General features: G+C 37.9%; 1 protein-coding gene across 4 annotated transcripts; it reads right to left on the reverse strand.

Moving 5' to 3' along the window:
- Positions 1 to 507: 507 nt before the first annotated feature.
- CYLD (CYLD lysine 63 deubiquitinase) lies at positions 508 to 26,675 on the reverse strand. Of its 4 annotated transcripts, none has more exons than XM_068411244.1 (17): positions 26,582 to 26,675; positions 21,516 to 22,176; positions 19,867 to 20,034; positions 18,739 to 18,844; positions 17,573 to 17,671; positions 16,326 to 16,442; positions 13,459 to 13,838; positions 11,796 to 11,961; positions 10,823 to 10,964; positions 10,151 to 10,273; positions 8,782 to 8,873; positions 7,618 to 7,684; positions 6,737 to 6,869; positions 5,997 to 6,105; positions 4,719 to 4,837; positions 3,811 to 4,027; positions 508 to 2,353 (listed from the first exon to the last, which is right to left on the reverse strand). In XM_068411244.1, the coding sequence occupies exons 2-17, from the start codon at positions 22,020 to 22,022 to the stop codon at positions 2,169 to 2,171; spliced, it is 2,730 nt and encodes a 909-aa protein (XP_068267345.1). In that variant the 5' UTR covers positions 22,023 to 22,176; positions 26,582 to 26,675; the 3' UTR covers positions 508 to 2,168. The 4 variants fall into 4 exon arrangements, with proteins under 4 accessions (XP_068267345.1, XP_068267342.1, XP_068267343.1 ...); XM_068411241.1 differs by having other exon boundaries at positions 19,732 to 20,034; XM_068411242.1 differs by lacking the exon at positions 26,582 to 26,675 and adding an exon at positions 23,576 to 23,654 and having other exon boundaries at positions 19,732 to 20,034.
- Positions 26,676 to 26,744: the final 69 nt, after the last annotated feature.

Below are 26,744 nucleotides of genomic sequence, written 5' to 3' on the forward strand. Positions count from 1 at the left end.
GTACCTGGAGGCTGTGGCGAGACTTCCTCTTCAATAGCCCAAGCTGGGTTATCACACCTGCTCAGGTTATGTAAGCATTCTCGAGCCTGTTTTAACAAATACAAGCTGCCTAGCCAAGACCTATAGCAAGTCTTTTTACCTTATATTGCCTATGAGATGCTTCTATGGCATCTTTGTCGATGCATCTGAGCATCTGCAGCTGCTGTCCCAGAGCAGGATGGTATGTAGCCAAGGAAGAGCCAGTGCACAATAACCCATCCATTGATAGATCGTTATAGAATCCATCACCTAAAGCCTCACTGAAATTTTTCAGGAGAGAAAGAGTTCAAGAGCGCGTAGTAGTACTGAAACTAAAGAGAGTTTTTTTCAAGAGCTCGTAGAAGTACTGAAACTGAAGAGAGGGGGTTTTTAAGAGCTCATAGTAGTAGTGAAACTAAAGAAATAGAGTTTTGCCAAGGAGCAGAGACAAGATAAGTAAGGCAAGGAAACATGGAAACCAGGAGACTATTAGAGGCAAAAGCAACAGTGACATATTTAATAACTTCCTTGCTCTTGAGAGTGAAAAATTAGAGCACACTTGATGCAGCGGCTAATGGAACAGATCAACTCTCTCAGCACCCTTTGCTTTAGACAGATTAGTCCTTCAGGCATAATTTTCAACACTCTCGCTAGTACTGTTCTATGGCAGAGTGTGTCCCAAAGAAAGAGTTTAGGTGTTCCAAGAACAACAAAGTAATGTTTTCTACAGTATGGGATCAGTCTCCATTATCTTTAGAACAGTGGCTTTTTCAAAGTGGCTTTTCCTCTGTTATATTTTGTGACCTCTCCTTCTATAGACTCAATCCCCAAAAAAGGAAGTTTTCCATATAAAACATCTTAAGAGTTGCAACTGTACAGCTCATACATATGCAATTTGTATAACCAGATCTTACTGTATATATACATAGCTGCATGTTTGCCAGTCAGTGTAGACAGAAGTAGCTAAAAAGCAATTAAATCAAGCAGTATTTCATTGCAAACAGGAACCAACAGACTTCAAAGTATAGTATTTTACATCAACACAGGTTTTGCAGCTTTTCAAGTTAGGTTTCATTAGGTACTTGGTATACAGTAAAACTCTGATCTACTTTCATTTAGTTTCTTCTTTCCAGACACAGATTTTTAATATTCATTAGTAAGCCTGAAATGAAGAGTCAGATGTATAACATATTCCCAGGCAGTAGCTTAACGTACTGTAAAAAAGTCAGTTTTGTTTTACCAGGGCCTAGAATCCACTTCAGTAACATTCCCTGAGGCAATCCACTATTTTATTCTTTTGTCCTCGAATTGTTTGTGTATAGTTGCTGCTCTGTTCCAGACTGCTTTGTTTCTTTAAAAATAGACACTTAGAAAAAGACATCTGTTAACTTCCATTGCTAATTTTCTATTTCAGCAATTATGCTTCCCCTTAATACCCTCTTCTCCTCCTCTTTTTCCCCTCCAAAAATTGCAAGTTAACAGCAAAACTGTGAGCTTGATTTTCACGAGATAGGAATTCAGATCGTTAAATGAAAGTTAATTTTTGAAGATGCAAATGTGTGAACTGAGAAGAATGTAGTAGACAGATAACAGAACAGAATTAATATGCAATGAACAGTCTAAAATTTATCTTACTAAAACTGAGTTACTCTCTCTTCAAGAGAGAGAATCTATGGTGCTGAAAAGATCAAGAGTGGGGAGAAGTGATGGGTGTGGAGGGTAGAGAAACACAAGAGAATCATCTTCCCTGGTCCACAGAAATGTACTGAACAAGAACACTGTTATCTTTACATTCGCAATGGACTAAGGAGGTTTCTCCTGATATAATTCCACCTTTAACATTTAAAAAAAAAAAAACCTGTGTATAATCAATGCACTTAAAGCTTTAAGTTTTAGTAACTTCACTTTGACTTTGTTTATAAAACAAACATGCACAAGCACACTTCCCAGAGTGCAAAATGCTTAAATACTTCAATTACAGAACTCCACAAGTAGTTTTTGGAACAGTAATCCTTTTACTCTCATAGTCAACTTCTTCCTTGTCATCGCATCCATTGCCAGCAACGGTTGCATTAAAACTAACCAAAAAAATGCAGCAAATGCAACAGTAAATAACTCTACCGTTTCTTCAGTTTTCCAGAGGACATTGTTCATTTGTATAAACTCATTGTTGGGCTTTGATACATGCACATGTAAGCATCACAAAGTAGTCTTCGTGCACAACCTTGAATTTTTCTGGAATCCAGTGAGTGTAATTCTTCTAGGGACATCTTCAGGTATTCACCAACTTCTGGGCATGGGGTAACTTGTGGAATGTTAAAGCCATTCTGACCTCCTTTTAACGACAAGAGAAACAGATTACGATAGCATCTATATATATTTACTCTTTATAATGTACTTTAATTTAGACAGCATCACCAGTTCTTGAAAATGCCTTCTTAAAAAAACCTAAATATGCCATTCTGGACTACTGCAAGGTAGACTTACATGAAAAGTGTATTGTTCAAGAAAAATTGTAATTGGTTTCAGAATATCTTGTAGTGTTTACTAACAAACACCCACACAAACAACACATAAGAACTCCACCAGAATGAGAACTTTGGGTTTTCATTAACACTAAAAATTCTGTACAACTTTGGGAGAGTGACCCAAATACATACTCCACCTCAAACGGTATTGAATGTGTTAATAACACAACAACTGGTAACAGTTGATGAATTTACAATCCACAAGTGTCTGTAATTGACTTGCAAGACTATGGCAAAGTTTGATCCCAGCCATTTTCCATGTAAAAATGAGCAAATTCAAACACCACAAGTATGGACATCCATGACACTGTTCCCCAGCAGACATTTTTAGCTTATAGCACTAGCTGAAGAAAAATGTTTGTGATACAAAAACCCCTAAGATCAGCAGGAGATCTATCCAGTATCTCATGTGATCTACACCCCTGAAATAAAGTGGTTCTTTACAGACTTCAGTCATACATGTTTCAAATACTCCGAAACAAAGCTTGATTGCCTTCTGGTTGTTATAAGAGAGAGACTTTAATCCTGTAGCAGTTTCATTTTTTAGAGGAGGCAAGATTCTTCTCCCCCTGCCACATCACACTGTAACTGAGAGGTTCAAGAATTCTTCATGCAAAGAACTGTTACTATGAGTCTGACGCTCGCATCTATTGCTGCTTTTCTCAGGCACCAGAACTGAACAGAGAGTCCTTATTTAAACACCATTTAATGCAGCAGTACCTAAGAGAACACTTGTTTTACTGCCATTTGCATTACAGTTTTCCTCTGATAACTCTAAAGAGATTCAAAGGAATCGTATAGATGTAATCTGTGACTACCGTTTTTGTTCTAAAGACACCTACACTAAGTCATTTAAGCAAAAGCAATAAAAATATTTGCATACTATCTGGTAATTGTGTACATCCACTTAAATATAGACTGAAAGAACACATCCCTGCAGTAAAATTATTTCTCTCTGCCAAGCTTGCAAAGTGTAGAAAAATGTATAAGAAGTCCCACTAGAAAACTTCTGCAGTTACTTCTGTACCATGTACTTACTAAGGTATCCAATTTAGGTGAAATTCAGATTATGCAAATCAGTGGCTGCTAAGAAATCAATGTGCTGAGGTAAGGCTGGGTCAAGATTAGTGTCCCAGCATCAAGTACATCAAGTTAAATGATATTAATAACCCTAAAACGTTAAGAAAGAGGCACTGAAATTTAAAGTAGTAATACATGTAAAAAAATTAAGAGAAAATTAATTAGAATAAATAAAGAGATTTACCATCCCGATCTGCCATGCTGTCAAAGAAAAGCCAGGCGGAGTCATCCCTCCCATATTTAACAAAAGCTACATAGTGGCTTGTTTCTATGCAGAGAACAGCAAACAACTCCATCTTCTGGTACGGGATGCAGCCATGTCGCCAGTCCCAGTCTGGCAGATCTTTAGGTAGTGACAATGGATTGAATTTATGACTCTGTCTCTTGGGATGAAGATGAACCTACAATTGAAGTGATATTTCAGAAGAGAAAAACACACCCCATAAGATTATTTGTTTCAGTGGCAGACAAAGCTAAAAAAAACATTACTGCTGAAATGAAGATTAATGGCATTAGAGACAGAACTGCAGTAACGGTAGCAGACTAAATGCTGCTTCTATTTTTCCCCACCAGTGACTATTTTTCCTCACCAGTGTCGTTCAATATTCCCCATAAAATTCAAATCTAAGGTTAGAAGGGAGGTCAGATTTAATGCAACTATTTTCTACTATGCTCAGACTTGAAAACAAGCCATGACACTGACAGCTTTGTGCAAGTTACCAAACAGCTCTCAAAACTGAGGAGTTTATGTCATGAATTTATCAATTCAAACAAGGTAGCATCTATGTAAAATTAGGATTTAAAGCAGGCGACAGGAAACAGCTTCCAAGCTGCCCACGATTACTACTTCTCCACTGATTCAGTCCTGGATTTGGCAGTTGCCATGTTTTCAGTAAGAAACTGTTGATGAATTCATTGCAGGGTCAAGCAAAGTTCCTGGTTTGTCACCGAAGGCTACACTTTACTTGGTGGGTGCAGTTACACTAGTGCTGATGAGAAAAGTCTCACTATGCTTTTCTGCCTTTCTTTCGAGTATTACAGCACATACCATTTGCGTTAAACCCACGTAGAATAACAAAGACAGCAACTTACTTGCGTATTGCATGTTTTGCAGAACTGCTTGATTTTCCCAGCAGAAATATCAGTATCTTCATAACATTCTCTGCACTCATACATAGCAAGCCCTCCACATATACGGCACTGCCTGGGAGCTGCATTTTTGAAGAAGATATTAGTCTCCAATTTGGGCAGGCTTTTTTTAAGACGAGGGGTATGGAAAGGAGGAAGGATTGCTACTTTAAATTGAGAAAAACACTACATTAAAAAAAACTAAAACCAGATTGCCAAAGTAGAAACGTACCACTGTATTTAACTTCTTCCCTTTGACATAATGTGGAATAAGAGAAAAATGTTTAGAGTGGTAAGTTGCAAAACAGAAGATGATAAAAATTAAGTTCTATCAACTGTATGAACAAGTAAAAAACTTTTAAATCAAGTTAGGTTCTCTCTCATCATATTGGTACAGCTAGCTTAGCCCCTATGTCTGTCAACACCAGAAAAGAAAATAAACAGCATAAGCTGATGGCCATGACAGTGAAAGAAAAGGCCATGACAGTTTGAGATTATTCTTCTCATACATTTTAGTAGTTTTATTAATTCTTATCTCAAATTTAAAACCAGGTGTCTTTCCATTAGGTAATGCAAAGAATAATTCAGTGGATGACAAGTATCAGAAATTTAGGTCACAAAAAACATGATAGATTTGTAGTTGAAAAATGCACCATCACTACATGCTGTAGGTTTACATACTAATCTCAGGTTCTCTTCTTCTAGCTTGATAAACTAATGACAAAAAGCTTAGAAACATGCAGCACAAACTGATGAAGACTAATGAAATTTAATCAATTGTAAATACCTGTTAACCAATCTCGGTGCTACGCTTACTTTTAAGATTTCCTACCTGCCATATTAATGAATTGTTTTGCTGCTAATAACTCAATTTTAACACCATCTTGAAATAAGAAGTTTAGTTGTACAGATACTCAAGAATTAAATATAATCAAGCAAGTTATATTCTATACATTATTCTGTATAGAACATACATTCAGAAGAATGTATAGAATGTGCTTTTATACATTCAGAAGAATGTACAGAATGTGCTTTTGACATGAGGGGGAAAAAAAAAAAGCATTCTAGCCAGTAAACTTTCATTTCTCCTCAGCCTGAGCATCTCACACTACCTTGTTAAATAGTTAATAAAAAAAACAAAACAAAACGAAAACACCAAAACTACCAGAAGTACTTATTTTCACTGTGTTAGTCACTCTCAACGACTCTCTCTCATTACACAACGCAATGCTATATACTTACTGTCTTCAAGTAAGTCTGTTATATTTAATTCCAAGGATGGAAAAATTTTGTTGAACATTTTGAAGTCCTTTCCAAACCGAGGCATCTGGATAATCAGGCAAGAGGGTGCCTAGGTAAAATGCCAGAATATAATGTAATGAGCTCGAGATAGATAATTAGCTAAATTTGGAGACATATATCTAATGCTATAAACGTATTCACGTTACTTAAACTTGCAGCCCATTGACTTCAAAATTAACAAGACGGTAAGCAAAACAAAATTAAGCCTTTGAAACAAAGTACAGCTAAAAAAACCCAGGGAAGTGGCATCTAAATCATTGTCAAATGTCGTAAGTCCCAGTCATGCTCAAGTATGATATTAAATATACTGGACTACACCTGCCCATCCTGGCAGAAACAAAAAAAAAAAAAAAGAAAAAAGTCTTCCCTCTATAAAGCTTTTTACAAACAGACGTATCTCAAAATATTAGTCCTTAAGAGACAACTTACCAGCAGTAACTAAGTTTTCTTTTAGTAATTCTTTACCTGAATTACTTTGGTCTGTTCAGCCAAAGAATATATGTCATTAAGTCAACCTTGAAGTATTTTTGCAAGGTAGGCAACCTGTACCACTGACCCAGTAATCCCATTTCCAACATGTCCGCATTTTGTTTCCTCACCAAATCCTACTTTTTTCCCATTGTTGGATGGGCAAATATCTAGGTATCATCACTTCCAACAAAGCAACAGCTGTCACCAACCTCTGCAAACTTCAAGTTGCTGTTGATGAATGACCACTCTAGTAACTGCTGAATTGTTGGGACGCCAACTTTCTCATTTTTGTCCATAAAAATTTGATAGAAGTAACAGTCTTGTACTTTCTGACCTGCTGATCTAAAAACAATTTTAAAAAAAACAGATTCTGAAGCTCTACTATAATGATGACTGTATTTTACGATGAAAATAACATCTACCAGAAAACAGTCTACACAACATCCTCTCTGCATTGAAATATACTGTGCTTTAAAAGAAAAAAAAAAAAAACAAAAAAAACCAGCAACAACAAAGTGCCTTAGATGACAGGCAACCAAGTATTAAGTGTGGACTAATTTTAGAAAGACTTATTTAAGAAACAAATGCAGTATAAGTTTCAGAGTATGTTTTAAAAACATATGCCTGTGCATTCCTAAGCATATATATCGAAAATTCCAACACACTAAAGCAGCTTTCATTGGAAAGACAAGTAAGAGTTTCAGTAATAAAACATCAAAAGGAACAACAATAATTCTCTTCAGTGTGATAGTCCCAAGGAGTTTAAAAAAAATGACTGGGTTTAATGAAACTTTTCCTTTTAATCAGGGAGATATTTACACTGCTTCTTACAGCAGAAGTCTCACATAGATGGCTAGTGTTGCTAGACTTGCTATACAGTTGACAGAGAACTCTCCAAACAAGAGAGCAGTGGAGCAAACTCACCTACCAAAAAGGTAGGAAATAGTGTCAAATTTGTCAATATAACTTTATTATATTGAATTCTTACTAGAAATATGAATCACAAGTCAAAGACGCTCTAGAAGCTATCTCAGTTTGAAAGGCAGCAGATACTCTCTCCTACAAATAGGTAAGTTCAACAAAGATTCACCTTATTTTCAACAGTGGCTCAACTCTTAGAATATGGTGAAATAAAATATTCAAAAATTCCTCTGGATCTGCGGAGGGGGGAGGAAAAAAAAACTTGTTAGTACGCAAAAACAGATACATTATTCAGGACTGATTTTAAATGAATGTTTTCAAAATTTTAATAGAAAAAAAAAGTAAAGGTTCATTTTTACAGCTTTATTAACACAATAAGATTATGACAAACTATGAACATTTTCACGACACAAACCTCTATTTACTCTTATTTACTCTATTTAAATAATTATTTATTTTGGTGTCAAATGGCCCTAATAGAAGACACAGGCTCAACAGGGTAAGAAAGCTTTCCAGTAAAGATCAAAAAGGTACTCTGTATTTCAGAATAATTTGGCGCCACACAACTTTTCCAGGAGAAATAAAAGCTCTCAAAAGAAAACAGTGAAACTGCAGAGAAGCAGTGAGGAGTAGTGACAGTAACACTGACATAAAAACCACACAATAGGACCAAGTTCATCTAAACTAGAGACCAAGTTCTCTAATCAAGAATGCAGCCAACACTAGCTTCCCAGAGGTCTATTCTCCCCCAACACAGAGTTTTCTGGTATATTTCTCTTCCTGCTACAAACTGCATTAAGTATTGGTTTTCAGCATCTAGCATTTACAAAGAAAGTAGTGTTCTCCCAAACAAAAACAAAACAGCTACATAATACAATGCTAATTAATCATTATATGCAGAAGATCAAAAGTTTGGGAATTGATTTTTCTAACATGATTTACACATTTCTTAAAATACTACGTAACCATTGTGACAAAGAAATGTTGTAGTGGAAAGATTTTTCCTCAGGGACCAAAGTAACATTTTGAAAGAGGACAAAGACCCCAGCCTTATCACAGTCTCCATTTCTGAGGAAGAGCCTTAGATCTCCCCTAACTGCTGGAAGGGAGTTACATGGGCACAGGAAGGCACAAAAAGAAAACCAGTCAGTGAAAGACTATTATGGCAGAAACTGTTCAGCTAGGGTTCCTTATAGACCCCATGGTCACTCAAATCTCTGGTAGAGAAATATTTGTGTGGTTTGTTCTGGTATAATTATGTAGTAAGGTATTTCAGTTCCTTCAGATTATGATTCTTACAAATCTCAAAGAAAGGAAAAACCTCCTCAGTTACCTTTTTCCTCTGAAGTGAATCCTGATGCAGCCTCAACTTTTTCAAGTATTTTCCTCAGTTTCATTATTTTTGTAGCACATACATATCCATATCTAAGATAAATTGATTTAATAAGCTATTAGCTAGTCTGTGATCAAGTCAGAAAAGCAGAAAAAAACCCCCAAACTCTTAAATGCTGAAATACAGGCTCTCAGGTCCTTCTTTAACTGTGTACAGTATTTCTTCAAAATTATGTATTGACTCCTCATATTCAATCTGACTTCCAGTTTTTTTAATGCAGTATAAATTTAGTGCAATGCTCAATGTTCTTGCATAACCTTTAAGAGCTCTTTTTAAACATTAACTTACAGGATAACTGTTTTCTGATTTGTCAGTCAATTACTTTTGATTTGTTTTCACTCTAATTTGCATGGCTTAATACCTAATTTTCAGAATATCCCACAAAAACAGCACTGTGGGAGTTGTTAATAATTATTTCAATATTTGAGAAAAAGATCCAGAACTGTATTGCTGACCTAAGCAGCTGAAGTTTTAAGCATTCAATCTTTTCCTCTAAAACGTCATCAAAAGTGCAAAGTTTTAAGCATGGTGGAAAGGTAGAAATAAGACTCTCAGTCTTCTCAGCCATTTGAGACTTCTGCTACTTGGTGTGTATCCTACCTATACCACAGAACCCTGGAACACACCAGGCAAAGTACAGACACCCTTACAAGAACAAGGGTTCAGAAGCCATCATTTTATTCGAGGAATCAAAAGTAAAACTTTGTGATAAATTTTTCAGTGACAGCCCACAGAATTTCAGAGCTACAACTGTATTATTTGCATGTTTAAAAAAAAAATTAAGCTAAAGACAAATAACTTTTCATGCAGATTTTTGCCATATTTTCTTTGCTCATTGTGCCTAAGAAATTACAAAGCTCCTGTTCTTTTAATAAAAGCATTCTGACCACTTGCAGACCACATGTAAAAACTAATGAAACTTTTAAAGTCCTGCCAAATCTATCAAATTGTGAAACTCCACATAAGATAACCCGAATACTTGTCTTGTCAAGAACAACATTAAAAACATGCAAATATGAATGCTGTGAACAAACTTTACCTGTATTTATCAATGCTTTTGTAATAGCTTTACACTGATTGCATTCCCAAGTAGAGACTAGTGAAAATATTTTATCACCAAACAATGAGTAACTATCAGTTCGCACTGATTAAATTTACCATGAAGAACAAGTAAAAATACTCAAAAAAATCTGAACAGACTGGCAGCAGCAGCTAGCAAAACTTTTCAAGTTTGCAATAGGAATGCATACACAGCAGGATCTAGTACAAAATTTATATTAGACGGAGACCAGTTCATGTCTTTACTTACATTCTCAGAGGATTCACAATCTCTGTCCGCAACAGCTCTTGAGTCTCACTATAGTACTCTACGTCATTCTTTTCTTTAGGTCTGAGTAACACAGTGTCCAAAACAGAGCTAAAAGAAAACAGGCTACAGAAAAAAAAAGAAAAGGAAGGTTGTTTTGATTCTGGAAGATACAACCATTCAGATGCCTGAGCAACATAAGACAAACCAAGCAAAGCCACAGAAAGAATTAAAGAACTGAATAAACTCAAAAAGAGATAATTATGGACAGAGGACAAGACAGTTGTACTAAATAGTGGAAGTCCACTCTAACCCAGTATCTTTCTGCAGCACAGTACAAAACCAGTTGCGAAGGCTGGATTCTGCAAATAAGTTATAAGAGAGATTTCCCTCCCTCCACCCCCAGGCCTGTGTACTCTTTCATCCTTCAACCATTTACAGTCCAAAAGAGTATTGACACATAAGGGCCAGTACAATTGGGACAGGATTAGCCCTTCACGTTGTGCAGCAAATACTGCAGAACTTGTTCAAATTGAAAGAGCATAGTAATGTGTCAAAGACTGCAGTGCGTGACTTTGTAAGCTGCACAGTAACACAGACAGACAGTCATTACAACAACGATCACGTGTTCTGCGTTTCTAGCATGGGATGCCACTATACAAATTATGAACTTACCAGAATAAGGTGGAGTCTAAGTAACAGGAGTTGTAATGACCCTGGATACCTTTCTTCTTTCCAATCATTGTCTCTAAACCTTCTTTTTCCATTTTTGGAGGAGTGTTTTCTTCTACCACTTCACTTAAGTAACCTCCAAAGGCTGAAATTTTTTTTTTCAAAAGACACTTTAAAGCCTCAAATGTTATCCCCCTTGCGATTTTTCCTATTAATTTGTTATAGCTAAGTTGCTGCTTTAGTGTAAGCATTCCTTCTCTGGACTAGAATAGCATTTTATTATAGCTGAAACTCAACTGTCTTCCAGAGAGTGAACAAGGCCTTACATTCTACTGCCAATGCACATTAGAGTGCTAGAGTGCTTCAGAAAGCCTGCAGCACTGAATTAATTTTTATCCAGTAGGAATGAAGTTCTCATTATAAATGCCCTGTTCACGCTATCTTACAAGTATCAGACACATTTTTTCTTTGCTGTTGTCCCAGACAATACAACATGACCCAAGAAATCTAAAATATTTTAAGTTAGAAAAAAAAAATTGAGTTTTTCACCACTAACTTCCACCATAAAAATATATGATTTTCTATGTTAATATTTAGAAAAAAAATAATTTGACATTATAGAAAAATAACTGTCTTCATTTCTGATAATGCAATCACATATTGCTGGAGTTGCAAACACCATTTTCAGCAAGATTGCTTTACAACTTCTAAAGTAAAAAAAATGTCCAGCATAACAAAAAAATCCCTTAATTTTATAAAATTTCTTTAAATATATGAACATTTTCTTGCTTTAAAGCATAAAAAGGTAATCCATAGAAGCATTATGTTCCGTACAGACTGATCTTCTAGTCATTAATCTCATTTTAGTAATAATTGTACAGATTAGCGTTCAATATAAATAATATATTGCAGGAATAAATGAAGCCAAAACCCAGGTCAGTTCCCAGCTGATAAGTAATAAGCAGAAGCTCAGTACCTAGAGAGTTGCAGCGTTCAATCTGGTTGGAAACGGGCTGTAGTGAGGCAAACCTGGAATCTGGCCTGCAGCTTTTGAGTTTAACAAAAAGAGCTTTCTTTGGAGCACAAGTGAAGTACCGAGTTCCTTTAAATGTTCCGTCCGTACAACCTGCACATTCATCTTCCTGAAAAGTCAAGTGAGAATTCACTATTTTTCTTATTTCTAGAATTCTGCAGTAAGACATTTGATAAACTCTCTACCCACAAGTCACCCTTCAGGTACTCTGAAGCTTGGTATACAGTATTCCTGCGTTTTAGTATACAAAGCTTCAGCTGAGGTGTTCTTTAACTGGATTTATTGAGGAAATTAAGTTGCACTTTTTTTCTTCATGCTTAAACTTTCCCTCCATCCGAAAGAAAACAAAAATTCCATCAGAAGCAGCTTGGGAGAGGTGGGAGAGGAGAGTGAGAATTAAACCTAGTCAACATTAGGAACTTAACTAAGCTAGCTAGTCACTCCAGATTCCTTCTGTAGTTAGAAAGAGCACACGTGCGCTTCTGAGCACCATGTAAAACAACTAAAATCACTGAGCATTGGATAGTGTGAACACTTGCAGCATGTCTGTGGCCTGCACAAGAAAAATACCTGCTTCAGCACACACAAAATGTACATCAAGGAAAGACAACACAAACTAGGTATGAAAAATAACAAGTTACCATTACTCGTCTTTGATAACATGATTTAAGGTCTACTGTCTGCTTACTAACAATTGCTAGGTTTTAATGCAGAAATTAAACAGACAAGTCCAAGACCCCAGTTTAACACAAGGCATCCTAAGATGCGGTCTCAGAACGCCTGTGGCAAACTATAGGTGAGCTTCACCCAGAAAACCCACAAGGTTTTTTTGTAACAGCTGAAATTCCAGTCACATTCTCACGTACTTTGCTAAAGATGTTTGTTGTTTCACATAATTGTACACTGCTTTATCTGAAATTTTATTGAACATTATCCCAGAATAAAAAACCCCTTCCTAATTGCATACACATTAATTTAACCGATAGCCAACCACAACCTTGGCAGCAGCTGCCACAGAGTAAATGTCAGTACATAACTGCAATTCACATTTGCAGCAACTGTGAATTTACAAAGGGCCCACAGGAACACATAAAGCACGTGGCTGTCAAATAAATAATATCACTGCCATCGATTATCAAAACCAGTGTTATGGCTCTGACAGCCGTAACTCTGACACTGCCTGTTTGCTGGTATGCAAAAAACAAACAAAAAATTGATATTCAATAAAGACTCTTACAGCCAGAGCATTTTACATAAATCTGCATTTCAAAGAACCTTTAAACACAGTCAGCTTTTTTCAATTAAAATCTCCATAACGTAAGCAAAGGGCACTCCTTTAAAATAAATAAGTGACCAGTCCTACAAATTCAATTACCCACTGTGACACAAAGACATCTCACAGCCTATTAACAGAGTAAGGTCTAGGGCAGCCACAAAAGCCAGAGCTCATCTAAGAATTTAGTTATGTTATAAGGAGATCAGATGGCAACCTGTTTGGACAAATACCTCCAGACCGACTACACTTTTGCAAAGCATACAGGTACCAACTCTCAGAAACAAAACTAGTAACATGTAATTAATATGAATATGAACAATTTGTATTTACCAGTTCCAGTCCAGCTAATACTTCATTTACTCCAGGGGGCTGGCCGATCCACCGAATTACTCCATAGAAAGGAGGATTTTCTTTAACTTCAGCCAAGGAACCTGCTTCAAGACCATGTGAGTTCCCGACTGGGCCTGCTGTTGATGGACTCTCCTGGTTAGCCATAGTATTTACATCACCAATGACTGATTGCACAGATAAAGAGAGAGGACTATGTCCAATAGTACCATTAGTACTTGACGTTTTTGTCAAGCTAAAAGGGAGGGAGTGAAATCTGTTTTCTGTAGACACAGAGTTTGTTGAAGGTGGCTGCAGTGGTGGTGAAGAATGCCCAAATCCAGGAGATGAATCAGTAAGTGATTTCGCAGGGTCTTCAGCAACTGTTAAAATCAAAACCAAGATGTTAGTAAATGCTGGGTGGTTTTTTTCCCCACCATCTTACAAAAGGACAGACTTAGCTATCAAACCAATGACGTGTATCTGCAACCACATCTGATTTAATAGGCATCCTCTGTATGGAAGTACTAACAGCTGGGGGACATGTAGGAAGATGTTTGTCACTTGGCAACACTGGAGAGACAGAACTGGCTGAGGAGATGCTGCTGTAGCCCTACCACTTTTACCACAACTGATGGAAACAAACAGCACAGAGAAAGGAGATGCTAGCCAGAAACTACAGGGAGGTTTAGATTGAAAAGCTGGCATTTTTTTTACCCCCACATTGGAATTTTTATTTGAATACAAGTTATCAGCCCCAAGGATTATGACTGTAATAGGCAAAACTAGTAAGAACCCATTGGGCAGTGTGATTGAGGAAAGGATTTGGTTCACGGCTTATACAGAGATGACTAATTGCTTGCAGCCATGATTTGCAAATGGAAAAGCGTTTACTCCCCTGGGTCTATCACAATATACTTTAGTTCCAACACCAGGAATCTATCAGTGTCTATAAAGAATAAAGGATTTAAATAAGTCATGACTAATGCAGTGCTTGATAAATGAGATCACAATTAGATGCAATAGCACAAGTGTTCTGTATCTTCTCTCATCTCTCTACATGGTCTCCAATACACAATTTGTATTCACAGAGCAAAAGCCTCTTCTTCATCACCTCTTCTCCCCACACTGTTTTATTGACTGAAGTTAATGTCCAAATTTTTTTAAAAAAAATATTTAATTCTTTACTTCCATAGTCATTTCTAGATGGGATATTTACCTTGTTTATTTTAAATATTATAATAAACTAATTTTTAAACAGAGTTCCAAGCTCTTGGAACAACATTTGTTATGCAAGCAAGAACAATTTTAAGCCATTTTCTTTTACGGTTCACAGAATTCAGGGGCTACTACTGCTATAGGTTTCCCTTGTAAATTAACATTATTAGTTTAGCATTTACCCCTTCAGTCACTAAGCCAGCCAGCCAGCCACAGTTCAGAAAAGATGACCAGGAAAAAAAAAAAATTAGATCTGGAAGCAAATCAAGATATACTGACCCTTTGGGTATGTGCACCCATACTTGTAAGAATTCAGAGAGAGATTTTACAGAAATAACTAAAATATACTGAAAACACATGTATGCTTAGTCAGATTTATCCCTCCCAGACTAATTAGCTGGCATGGCAGAATATTACAGTTCCCTTAGATCACAGTATCACAGAATCAACCAGGTTGGAAGAGACCTCTGGGATCATTGAGTCCAACCATTGCCCTGACACCACCATGTCAACTAGACCATGGCACTAAGTGCCACGTCCAGTCTTTTCTTAAACACATCCAGAGATGGTGACTCCACCACCTCCCTGGGCAGTCCCTTCAATGTCTAATGACCCTTGCTGAGAAGAAATGCTTCCTAATGTCCAACCTGAACCTCCCCTGGCGAAGCTTGAGGCTGTGTCCTATCGCTAGTTGCTCAGGAGAAGAGGCCGACTCCCACTTCACTACAACCTCCCTTCAGGTAGTTGTAGACTGCAATAAGGTCACCTCTGAGCCTTCTCTTCTCCAGGCTAAACAACCCCAGCTCCCTCGGCCGTTCCTCGTAGGTCAGACCCTCCAGACCCTTCACCAGCTTGGTTGCCCTCCTCTGGACTCGCTCCAACACCTCAATGCCTTTCCTGAAGTGCGGGGCCCAGAACTGGACACAGGATTCAAGGTGCGGCCTCGCCAGTGCTGAGTACAGAGGGACGATCACTTCCCTAGACCGGCTGGCTACACTATTCCTAACAGAGGCCAGGATGCCATTGGCCTTCTGGGCCACCTGGGCACTCTGCTGGCTCATGTTTAGCCGGCTGTCGATCAGCACCCCCAGGTCTCTTTCCGCCGGGCCGCTTTCTAACCACTCTTCCCCCAGCCTGTAGCGCTGCATGGGGTTGTTGTGGCCGAAGTGTAAGACCCGGCACTTGTTCTTGTTGAACCTCATGCCGTTGGTCTCGGCCCATCTATCTAACCTGTCCAGATCCCTCTGTAGGGCCTTCCTACCCTCCAGCAGATCTGTAACATTAGCTACAAGAAGACAGGCAAAATAAAATTACTCTATATACTTGGCTACAAGGAATATCTTCGTATCTTCCTTCCAAGCCTCAGTTTTTATTTTGCCTGCAAGACATATGCATTCCCACAGAGCTGCGTATACGTTGCCAAGAATGGAATCTCCTACACGCAGGATAAAACAACAGGTCTGTCAATTAATACAGAGTGTATTTTCATGGGGGTAATCTAAGATGCTTTTTATGATATAGTATGTCATCCACTAAGACAACATATTCCAACTGTTTTAAATTTAAACTCATACTTGTTTTATTTGAAGAACATCAATACACTCTAGTTTTGTTTTGTTTTTTAAATAAAGTGTATGCCTACATCTCTTTACCTTCATCAATATACCATGGGGGTTTTGTTTTCGTTTGAGGCTGAGAGTCAACTGATGAGCCGTTTAATGTGTAGAAGACTTCAGATCTGTTTCTATTTCCAGGTTCAGAGGTAGATCCTGGAAAACAACACGTTTTACTGAAGAGATTTATCTCTATTTACAAAAGGTTAGCTACACTCTTATTTCAGAGAATAGATTTGTTACTATACTTTCAAGAAGACATAACTGCCTTTCCACAAAGCAGCAAACTCTCCCATCAAACCTAATACAGTTCTAAACTTGCAACAAGGCAGCAGTTTATCCCAAACCAACTTAACCCTCCAAGCTGAAATTTCAACTCACCAACCTGAAAAGGCAGAAAATACCCCTCAAGAGCAAATTTTTCATTGCTATAAATTATGGATATAAGAAAGTATTTGAGATATAGAGTACAGCAGGTATTTTTTGTTTCTAAAGCAAAAAAATTTCAGAGTAGGCAAATAAATTACTGATCCAATTCCACACAGCTATAACTTATGCCAACATACAACCCCAGTTACTTCAGTGAAGACCACCTCTGCCAGCATCCAATGCCAGGCAGACTGAAAGCTTACAGAATATACTGTCATTAGTATTCTACAACCCACAATAGCCACTTGTAAACTCAAAAGACACTGAATTTTGATTTCTGCCTTTAAAAAAAAAAAAAATAAATTATTTCCCTTCCAGGTTTTATTTTTTTTTTCCCTAGAAGGATTTTCAGAGCTGGCCAAAACCAGAGTCAAAAGAAGTTTGCATTTTGGGAATTCAATTTTGGTTTTCAATCACAGCAAAATTAGCACATTCGCTATTAAGCAGATCTGCTCCTGGGCTAAAAATTTGGAAGTTTCTAGTCCTGCATAAGGAAGACAACAGCAAACTACATTTACTAAAAAACTAAAAAAAAAACAATCACACACCACACTTTCAGAAAAACAGAATGTAGCCCTGACTAGTTATACTAGACAACTAGGTAATATGGTCTTGAATTTTTGCTAAACCTCAAACTGTTTTTCATGAAAGGGAAGGTATTTTGAGTAGTTTTAACTTAAACTGTCTACCATCCTTATTATGATTAAATAAATTCATACTAATACTCCAGAGAAATTTAACTTGATATGTAACTGAAATAATAAATGAAGTGATAGAAAATACAAGGCAACACTTTTCCCCAAGCAACAGAAACTCATAAACTTACATAGGTAAAGAAAGTCACTTCCCATACGTACCTGTAGCCTTTGGCTTACTATGATTGAACAAGCTTTTGTCACCACCACCTCTCGAGGTATAGGCAAGTTTGGGAGGTCTCCTGTCCTGTGACACAGTCTCTAAGATGTAGTGTATGAAAAGAGTATTAGCTTCCCTTTTCCACACTTTTACTATGTCACAGAGAAGTTCAACTTGAAATGTAACTGAACCAAGGTCTAGCACTGTAAGTTTTAAAACTGAGTGGAGCAAAACCTTGTTTGCACATAACCAACATTTTATGTATATAGCATTTGCTTCTATCACATCAGCAATTATTTTACCCTGAAGTCTATAATTATTTATTGAACACATCAAATAGATTGACTTCACGTTCTTCAACGTATATGCATGCTTCCATCGCGAGAAACAGATGCATGAAATTCTAAACTTTGTTTTCTACCAACACATCTACAACAAATGCTCTTTTCCCAAAAACTGAGAAGTCCCCACAAATTCTCCAGAGAAGAGAGAAGAATTAATGCAAAAACAGGCATGTCAACTAAACCAACAAGTAGGAAGTAAACATAAGAAAAGTTAGCCTGAAGGCAGAGGCCAATGGTTACAGACTACAGGCTGTACAAGACTGCTTGCTCATTAGTACCGCTCTTCAGATAAAGCACAAACAAAAGTTTTACATGAAACTTTTCTTTCTTCAGAAAAGGAATCATGGGACTGTAGTGGTTACAAGTTAACACTATTCAGTGGATTACTGGAGATAGCGAAGTTTTCCACAGTCTTGCTATGAATTTTCAAGTATTTACTCACAGAATGTATAAATAATACTGTCAATACACTTCAAGCACAGAAAGAACAGCTTTCTGATCCAAGATATTTAAACTCCTGGAGTAAACTGAACAACATTCAATAAAAAGATTCCCACTACAGACACTCACATATTCATGAATACTATACAACTGTATAGTATTGTAAATACTATACAATTTGACATTAGTTTTGTTCAATATTAAACCTTTCCTACTAGTGAGACTGTAACCAAAGGGACGCTGAAGAGAAGTATAACACAGAAGGATAAACTAATTCAAGTGAGTTTAGGATATTAATTCTGTAGTATTGTTTAAATCATATAACTGTGCCTAGGCTGAGATGTTATCAAAGTCTGCCTTCTGGTTAAGAAAGCAGAGCGTACCTGGAATAACATCATTGATATGCAAAAGAAGTGTACTTTCAACACTTGCAAAACTGCACAGCTGTATTCCATTGTATCTTCCATCCCAGTTTCCAATCGGATTATCCTAAAAATAGAAAAACATGTTACATGTATCCCAAGAGAAGATTTACATCATACAGAATACACACATATGTCTTTAGGAACGTAAAAAGTAGGAATATGAAAGGTTTGATAACATCTACTTTTTCCTGTAACAAACTGTATTTAGAACAGTCAAATGTTACAGTCTTTAAAAACAAATGCAAACTTAAAAACTGTTCTTTTGAGAAATATTTCCTATTATAACAAACATTCCGCTACTAAAATCCATTCTTTATAAACAAGTTAGAACAATTCTAGTGCATTGCTAGGCAAAAGCTACTGCAATCAAGAAAATGGAAGCACCTGACCTACAAAAACAAAACACCCTTTAACTACCAAAAATTTGAAAGCTGTTAATTTTAAAAAATACAAGTTGCTAGAAATCATTTTTACTGAGAAGCTTCACATTTTCTTGAAAGATCAACTTTTGTACTTAAAACTCAGTATTTTTAAGGTAGAACAAAGTCAAACAAACTAAAGTTACATTAAAAAAAAAGCTTTTAAAAATAGCTAATAATGAAAAAGGCATCCAGCCTACTTTTTTACGAGGCAGAACAAAGCCAGTCTCACAAGACAAACACTCAACTCTATTACTTCAAGACTGACATCGAACATTGCAAGTAGCTCAGTGGAGGCTCCTCAGAGTAAACAGAGTATTTCTCCTGAACTGTTTAGCATCAAATAGGATACCATTTACCCGGTGCCAAAAAACAATTACCACCAAGGGCATCTTTGAACACAAGTGTTTATTTCCATTTTAGGTCAGCCTCCGCTGAAGTAGCTTGTGGATAACGTTTCTTCTTCTATATTGCATGTAATTTACTAGCTAACACACATGCAAAAGTTATTAAAGTCAGATTATTTTCTTACCATGTCCACTCCAACAACGTATCCTAAACTTTCGTTTCCTGGTAAGACATCACAGAATATAACTGTCCCATACTCTATACTCTCTCCTATCTTCAGAGAAACCCTGGAGTTGATCTCCAGAGGAGGAAGTTCTACCTGCATTGCGTCAACTGGAGCTGCATAGTCACTTTCCAGTTCATTGTCATCATCTTCCACCAGCTCCAGTTTGTCCAAAGCAACAAAAACCCCACAATCCTCATCACATCTGAAAAGCTGCTTGCCTTGGTACTGTCCATCAGTAAAGCCCTGACCGCGACCTTCTTCCTAAGTGTTGGAAAAGGAAGAAGGGGGGGAGAGAAAAAAAAAAAAGCAGTGTATTTTGTGCAAAAGCAGACTACTACAAAAGCAGTAACATAATCCAGTGTTTAGGAGAAATTGCACTAAGAATTTGCCTGACGAACTACCATTATACTGGGAGACTTCTATTGCCAGAATTTGTGGCAAATATACACACTGTCTACCTTAGGGGAATAAACAGTAAAGTGTCATTAGATTAGAGAGTAGCTGCAGGCAGAACCCTTTTTACTCAGAGAAGCATGTTTTCTTCAGGTGCAAATCTTGCTTCTATCATCAAATTTCTGCCAGATCAAGACAAGACTACTTCATACTAGACATAATGCTAAGCATTAAAAAATTCCGCTTAGATGCCAAATAGAGCAAGCTGATTTTCAGAAGCACTTGGGCCTGATATTCCCCGAGGTTCTTAGTGGGAATTGCAAAGAATTTGGGAAAATTAAGAGGGCTGGAGCACCTCTCCTATGAAGACAGGTTGAGAGAGTTGGGGCTCTTCAGCCTGGAGAAGAGAAGGCTCTGGGGAGACCTCATAGCAGCCTTCCAGTATCTGAAGGGGGCCTACAGGAAAGCGGGAGGGGCTTTTCACAAGGACAAGTAGTGACAGGACGAGGGGGAATGGTTTTAAACTGAAAGAGGGTAGATTTAGATTAGGTATTAGAAAGAAATTCTTTACTGTGAGGATGGTGAGACACTGGCACAGGTTGCCCAGAGAAGCTGTGGCTGCCCCCTCCCTGGCAGTGTTTAAGGCCAGGCTGGATGAGGCTTTGAGCAACCTGGTCTAGTGGAAGGTGTCCCTGCCTGTGGCAGGGGAGTGGGAACTAGATGATCTTTAAGGTCCCTTCCAACCCAAACCATTCTATGATTCTATGAAAAGTTTAAAAAGGACTTTGAAAAATATACTTCTAATGCAAGAGTGGCACTCTTGTGAATCTAATCCTTCAAAAGTTTATGGTCGACATTAATTTTGCAGAAATATCTCACTAGGAGCACACAACGGCAACACTCTCTATCTTAACTAGTTGCCATTTGACTTTTAGGGCTCCACAAAACCTGCAACCCTAAAATCCAAGCCTGCATTTATGGACTGTATCCTGCCATGTGCATAGAAAAACAAAGTACTCCACAGAAATCTAAGAGTCAAATATTTGCCACAATGGGGACGTAAGTAAGCAAATTTTTTCTAGGTTGGAAGAGTCAGAGTATGTTCAAGTCTTTTTGCCAGCCCATGCACCTCATCAAGCTTCACTTAACACGTAGAATACCAGGCTGATGTGATAATTTGTGTTCCCAGGTATTTAGTAACAATACTTAAGAAAAGACTGAAGGTTACAGCATTTTTAGGGCTAACAATGCTTTTAGAAAAAGAATTTACTACAACAGCTTCTTTAAATAAAAGATTTTAGCTCATCTTATAAAATATATATGATGCTCCCCCTTAGCAAGAAACTTACCAGCAACTCCACTCCAAAGTATATCCCTGTTAAGGACCTTTCTTGCAATAAGGGTCCTCTGAAGCGAACTACTCCAGGAAATTTATCATCGCCTGATCTCAGCTGTACTCTAACAGGCGAGCCAATATCTATTTGGATGCCTTTAGTTAACCTGCTTTTGCTTTTGAACAGGCTGTATCTTTCCTCACAGTTAGTAATGGCCAAAAGCAACTCAGCTAGTTTTTCATTTATTTCTATAACATCCTTCTCATCCACGAACAGGACTGCATGAGGTTGTTCCAGAATCTTTAATCCAATCTGCAGTTTCTTGCCTTTACAAGGAATATTTCTGGAGTGTCCCACAGAAGAACGGTCTTGAAAAAACTGCCCAATGCTACCTTTGGGCACTTTCAAGAGCTTTTGAGTCTGCTTGTCTATGACACTGCATTCTTGGAGAAGCAAGTAAAAGATCCGCTCTTCCCAATACGATGAACTTGCTTTTTCTTGACTCCATAAGCCCGAATTCATTGTGATTAAAACTTTACAAGCGGCACAGAAGCCTTCAAGAAAAATAAGCTGTGGATTTATGTATACTGATCTTGAAAAATTCTACTGGAGGGTCCAACCTTTGCAAAACAATGCAATATTCATTTTTCAAAGAACCAAATCCAGAGCAGAAAGCCTATAATAAAAAAAAAAAAAAAAAAAGAAAAAAAAAGAAAAAAGGCAACATGAAATTGGGGAACTACAGCTAGTCTTAAGTAAAACAACAGAAAATCATTTAAATCTGTGACCAACCCCACAGCCCCATGCCTCCTACAGAGTAAAAATAATTCAGCAAAATCTGAGACAGTGAACATAGTCTCTGAACAGCCATAGTACTGCTGATCACAGACATACCCATTTCTACTTGTTAGTGCTGTGTATTTCCTTTCCTTCTCTAGTTCCTCGAAGCAAGGGGCTATGGAAAAAGTGTAATGAAATGCAGAAAACGCACATAAGTGAGAGGAAAAAGAAATCTTAGTTTCAGATGAACAGGGATAAATATCCTGCTCAAGTTTACAAACTATATTTTACGGAAGCTTTCCACTATGAAGATCTTCTCCCGTGCTTAGTGACTACATATTTCTGACAAAGTGTACTGCCTCTGTCATCCCGCATACCATTTTGATTAGTGAAGTGGAAAATTGTGTCAATGTAATAGCACAACAGAAAATAGAAACTTCAGTAATTTGTAACAGATATTTCTTTAAATAATAGAAGTGGACAGTTCCAGTAAGCAATAAACAATGTATGAAAAACAAATTACACCAGCAATGCAACAGGCAATTCTGAAGAAAAACCTGGAGGCTTTTCTTTTCATCATTTTTGAAAGATAATTCACTTCAACAAAGTAGGAACTATATCACTTTCAGTTATTAAAATACCCTGGAAGAAAACACCTTAGTTGAACATCATCTAAGAATTATAGTTCACAATCAATAAACTAAACAAGAACAATATGAAAATACTTCATTGCACATGGTAGCAGATACAAAAATAAAATACACACACACATATGTATGTCTACATTTGAATCATACTGGATACATGAAGCAAGATCCGCAGTACCTTAGCAGGATTTGTTCTTCTAAAGATGACAGAAAAGGGTAGCGTACAAGTTAAGAATATATCGTCATGTAAATTTTCCTGTTAGTAATCTGTGATGCCAGAGTCTGCATTCAGTTAAAGGAGAATCTCAATGACTATTTATGGATTTAACTTCAGTAAATAAAAAGCAAATGCTTTGTCCACGTGCCTCCTCTTGCTACCCTGTTCCTCCAGATCTTTTCTCTGATGGCATTCAAATCACAACATCTATTGCTATTTCTCCTACTCAGTGTGATCCCAGCTTCAGAAGCTATCAGAAAGCAATGGAATCCAGTAGTACTGTAATTATTTTCATCATCTGTTTTTAAACAAAAAGAGTATTTAACAAAACTCTTTCCCCCAAAGAAAAGTAGTAACAGCCACAGAGGACCTGAAATTTATGCAAAGTAGTATCTTTCAGTCACTAGGAATTCACACATTTCTGTGCTGACCTGCTGAGCCTCCTGGTGAGGCTCTTGCACCGTACAGCCAGTCAAACTGAACAGAGCATGCTTCTCGTCTCCACAGATGTTACACGTGGGCGTCAATGTCATCATCACGCTTTGACACTGCTGCTGCAGCAGCTCACAGGAATTATGTGGTTTTAAATTGTTTCCATCTGCAAAGTAATTAACATCTGAGGGACAGAATCTGGACAGTTTCAGACCTCACTGAGATAACGTCTCATAGACTGTCAATCTGTTTTCAAGTTTAAAAATATTTTTCATCATTTTTATTTGATACACATAAATGGGCTTTAATATTTGTTGATGATTAACAAAAGAGTCTGGTATCCATATCGGATTGAAATAGTAATGTTTCATACAGGAACTGATGAAGAATACTACAGTATCTTCCCCCCCCAAGAAAACGTGATTAAATGACATAGTTTCCGTAAGTCTACTCAGATATTAAAATATAGTTCCATCCGGTTCTGCCTAGTTCCTTCCCCTTACTTTTTCCAGACACTGGAAAAAGATAGGTACAGTCTTGTTCTTCATAGTTCCATTTTATGTTCTCAGCTTTCAAAGGCTGATGCACTTACTTAACTTTCCTTTTTGCGAGCAGTTCCGGAGTTAATCAACCCCAAATATACCGCAAACAAGTATCTCTGACATTACAGGGATCATGACCTTTCCTATTTCATTTTAAGAAATAATTAATTTTAGTTTTAGTAAGTATGTATGGAAACACTATATTAACAGAGAATTCTGTTCAAGAGCTTAAAAGGAATTTTAAATTTTTATTTAAAATATTATTTATCATATCTTTTAATAAGTATACCCTGCTTGCAGGTCCATTGCTGCAATATTACATAATCTTCACATGTTTAGTAGTAAAGAATTCAGTGTGAAAACACATTAACAGCTGCATTTATATTACATAATGATAAATATGTAAAATGGTTAGTCTTTCAAGGTTCTAGTCATCCACAGAGACGTTAAGCCACTGAATACAGTGCCAAAGGGTTTTCCATTAAGAAAAAGTTCATTGTCACTATATAAAATGCCTTCCTTTATAAACTTATCTACCACCACTGTCCCCTGCCAAAGAAAATATACAGCTCTAAAGACCAAATCCTCTTCTTTTAGAACAATAAAAATAATAAATTAGTATTTTAACAGCACAGAAAAGCTTGCTAAAAAGGATGTTAAGTTCTGACAATATATCAGAAATATATGTACATAAACCACTGATTTTCAGATTTTTTTTACAGTCATTTTCTATTGAATTGATTATTCTGTGAGTAAAGTACACCTGCTGAACAAACAGCACACACGTATGAGATTAAGAACAGAATAAACTGTGAGACCTCAGTATGAATTAACTTGGGAACCAAACAAATTATGCTCAGCAACAAGTCCTCATTACACTGCACAACATACCAGCAACCATAAAACTTTGTGCATACCAGAGCGTACTTGACCATCACCACAGACATTTAAATGTCAGAGCCTGTTCAATTATGTTCTTCTACTCCACCTATTACCTGAATTATTTTCACACTCAAAGAATATTGGGAAGCAACAGGTAAAACGGTTATAACTGGAACATTACATACTTCACAAAAAAAAAAAAAAAAAAAAAAAAATCAGAGGTAGACCATAACAAGCTACCTAACTTCAAAGCTTCCCTAACTTCCTTTTTTCCCCATCTTGAATCACTGTTGTCACTACAGAGACATCTCATCATAAAAACAGTTTGCTCTGAAATATGAGAACTTCGTTTCTACCCTGCAGTAGCCTTAGATGAACTACACAGAGATGTCTGAATCAGCTATCAGGTTTCAGCATGAACACACAAGTCTGTAGCTCTGATTAAGAGTATAAAATGAAGGGGCAAAAATAAATTTTACAGTTTCTAATAGAACTTTCAGTTTAAATAACAAGTTTTAAACAGCTGAGATGCAAAGTTATGTTCTTCAACAGTCCAAAAATCATCTTCAGGGGAAGGTTAAAACTAGCAGCAAGCCAATTTAGTTGCAGCTCAACGTACACAGAATTACATGACTACAATACAAGCTACGAGTAGAAAAACTAGAAATTGTTTCTTCAAAATATCAGTTGAAATATTGTCCAATACAAAGAAGTTCATACTGATAACATGATTTCTAAAAGAAAATGCAGCTAAAAAAGCCACTGAATTTTGTTAGGTGTTATAAATTTGATACAAATATCTTCTTAGAGGAAGAACAAAAGTCATCATCAACTATCAGAATACTCCTGCGTTGCTAGATTTGGCAAGTATAAACCAATATGCCATCATCACTGTTCTGCAGACAGCCCTTCTGTCAATATGATATGCAAGTCCTCTCAATAAAATGAAATGCATATGTTCAGATTTTGAAACGAAAACTAAATCGTAATTTAACTTTGTTAAGTAACGGAGCGTTTAATAGCAAAAGTGATGTATCTGCTTATCACCTAGCAAGGCTGAGATGCAACATATAACGTACTTGCAAGTCACAAGGCTCGATACAAGGCGAAGTTTTTGAGAATAATTATTTCCCCCCAATTTTGAGACTTTTCTCTTATCTCTCTGGGCGGTTACGAGCAGGACAGGGAAGGAAAGCCCCGAAACACTTTTTAAGTCGGAGCAAGTGGCTGCCTAGGGCTTAACACACAGCAGGGCCCAAGCTCGGCGCCCCCGCATAGCCCTGACGGGAGATACCGCCACCCCCGAGCCAGCCCGGCCCGGCCCCGCCGCTGGGCCTGGCTTCGCCCGGCCGCCGGGCGGCCACCGCGGCCCAGCCCCACCGCCCCAGGGCCGGCCTGGCCCGCAGCGATCGCCGCGCCTCCCGCGCGGGGCCGGCGGCCATGGAAACGGCCAGGGAGAGCGGCTTGGGGCGGCGGGGCCGGGCCGCGCCGCGCCGCCGCCTCGCCCCTACCTCACGGCGCCGGCCAACGTCCCACGGCAGCGCCCGGCCCCCGCGGCCCCTCGCTCGCTCGCTCGCTCACCTCCTCATCCCGGGCCTCGGCGCCCCACCCGCCCGCGGGACTTTCCCGGCGCCGGCTCACAGCCCCGCGGCGCCCGGCGCAGCGGCCCGGCCCGCTCCCCGCTCCCCCATCGTCGTCACAGCAGCCCGACGCTCCGGTCGGCGAAACGCCCCCTGCTGCCCCG

The sequence above is a fragment of the Nyctibius grandis genome, chromosome 12 (assembly GCF_013368605.1).
Source record: "Nyctibius grandis isolate bNycGra1 chromosome 12, bNycGra1.pri, whole genome shotgun sequence".
Classification (NCBI taxonomy): Eukaryota; Metazoa; Chordata; class Aves; order Nyctibiiformes; family Nyctibiidae; genus Nyctibius; species Nyctibius grandis.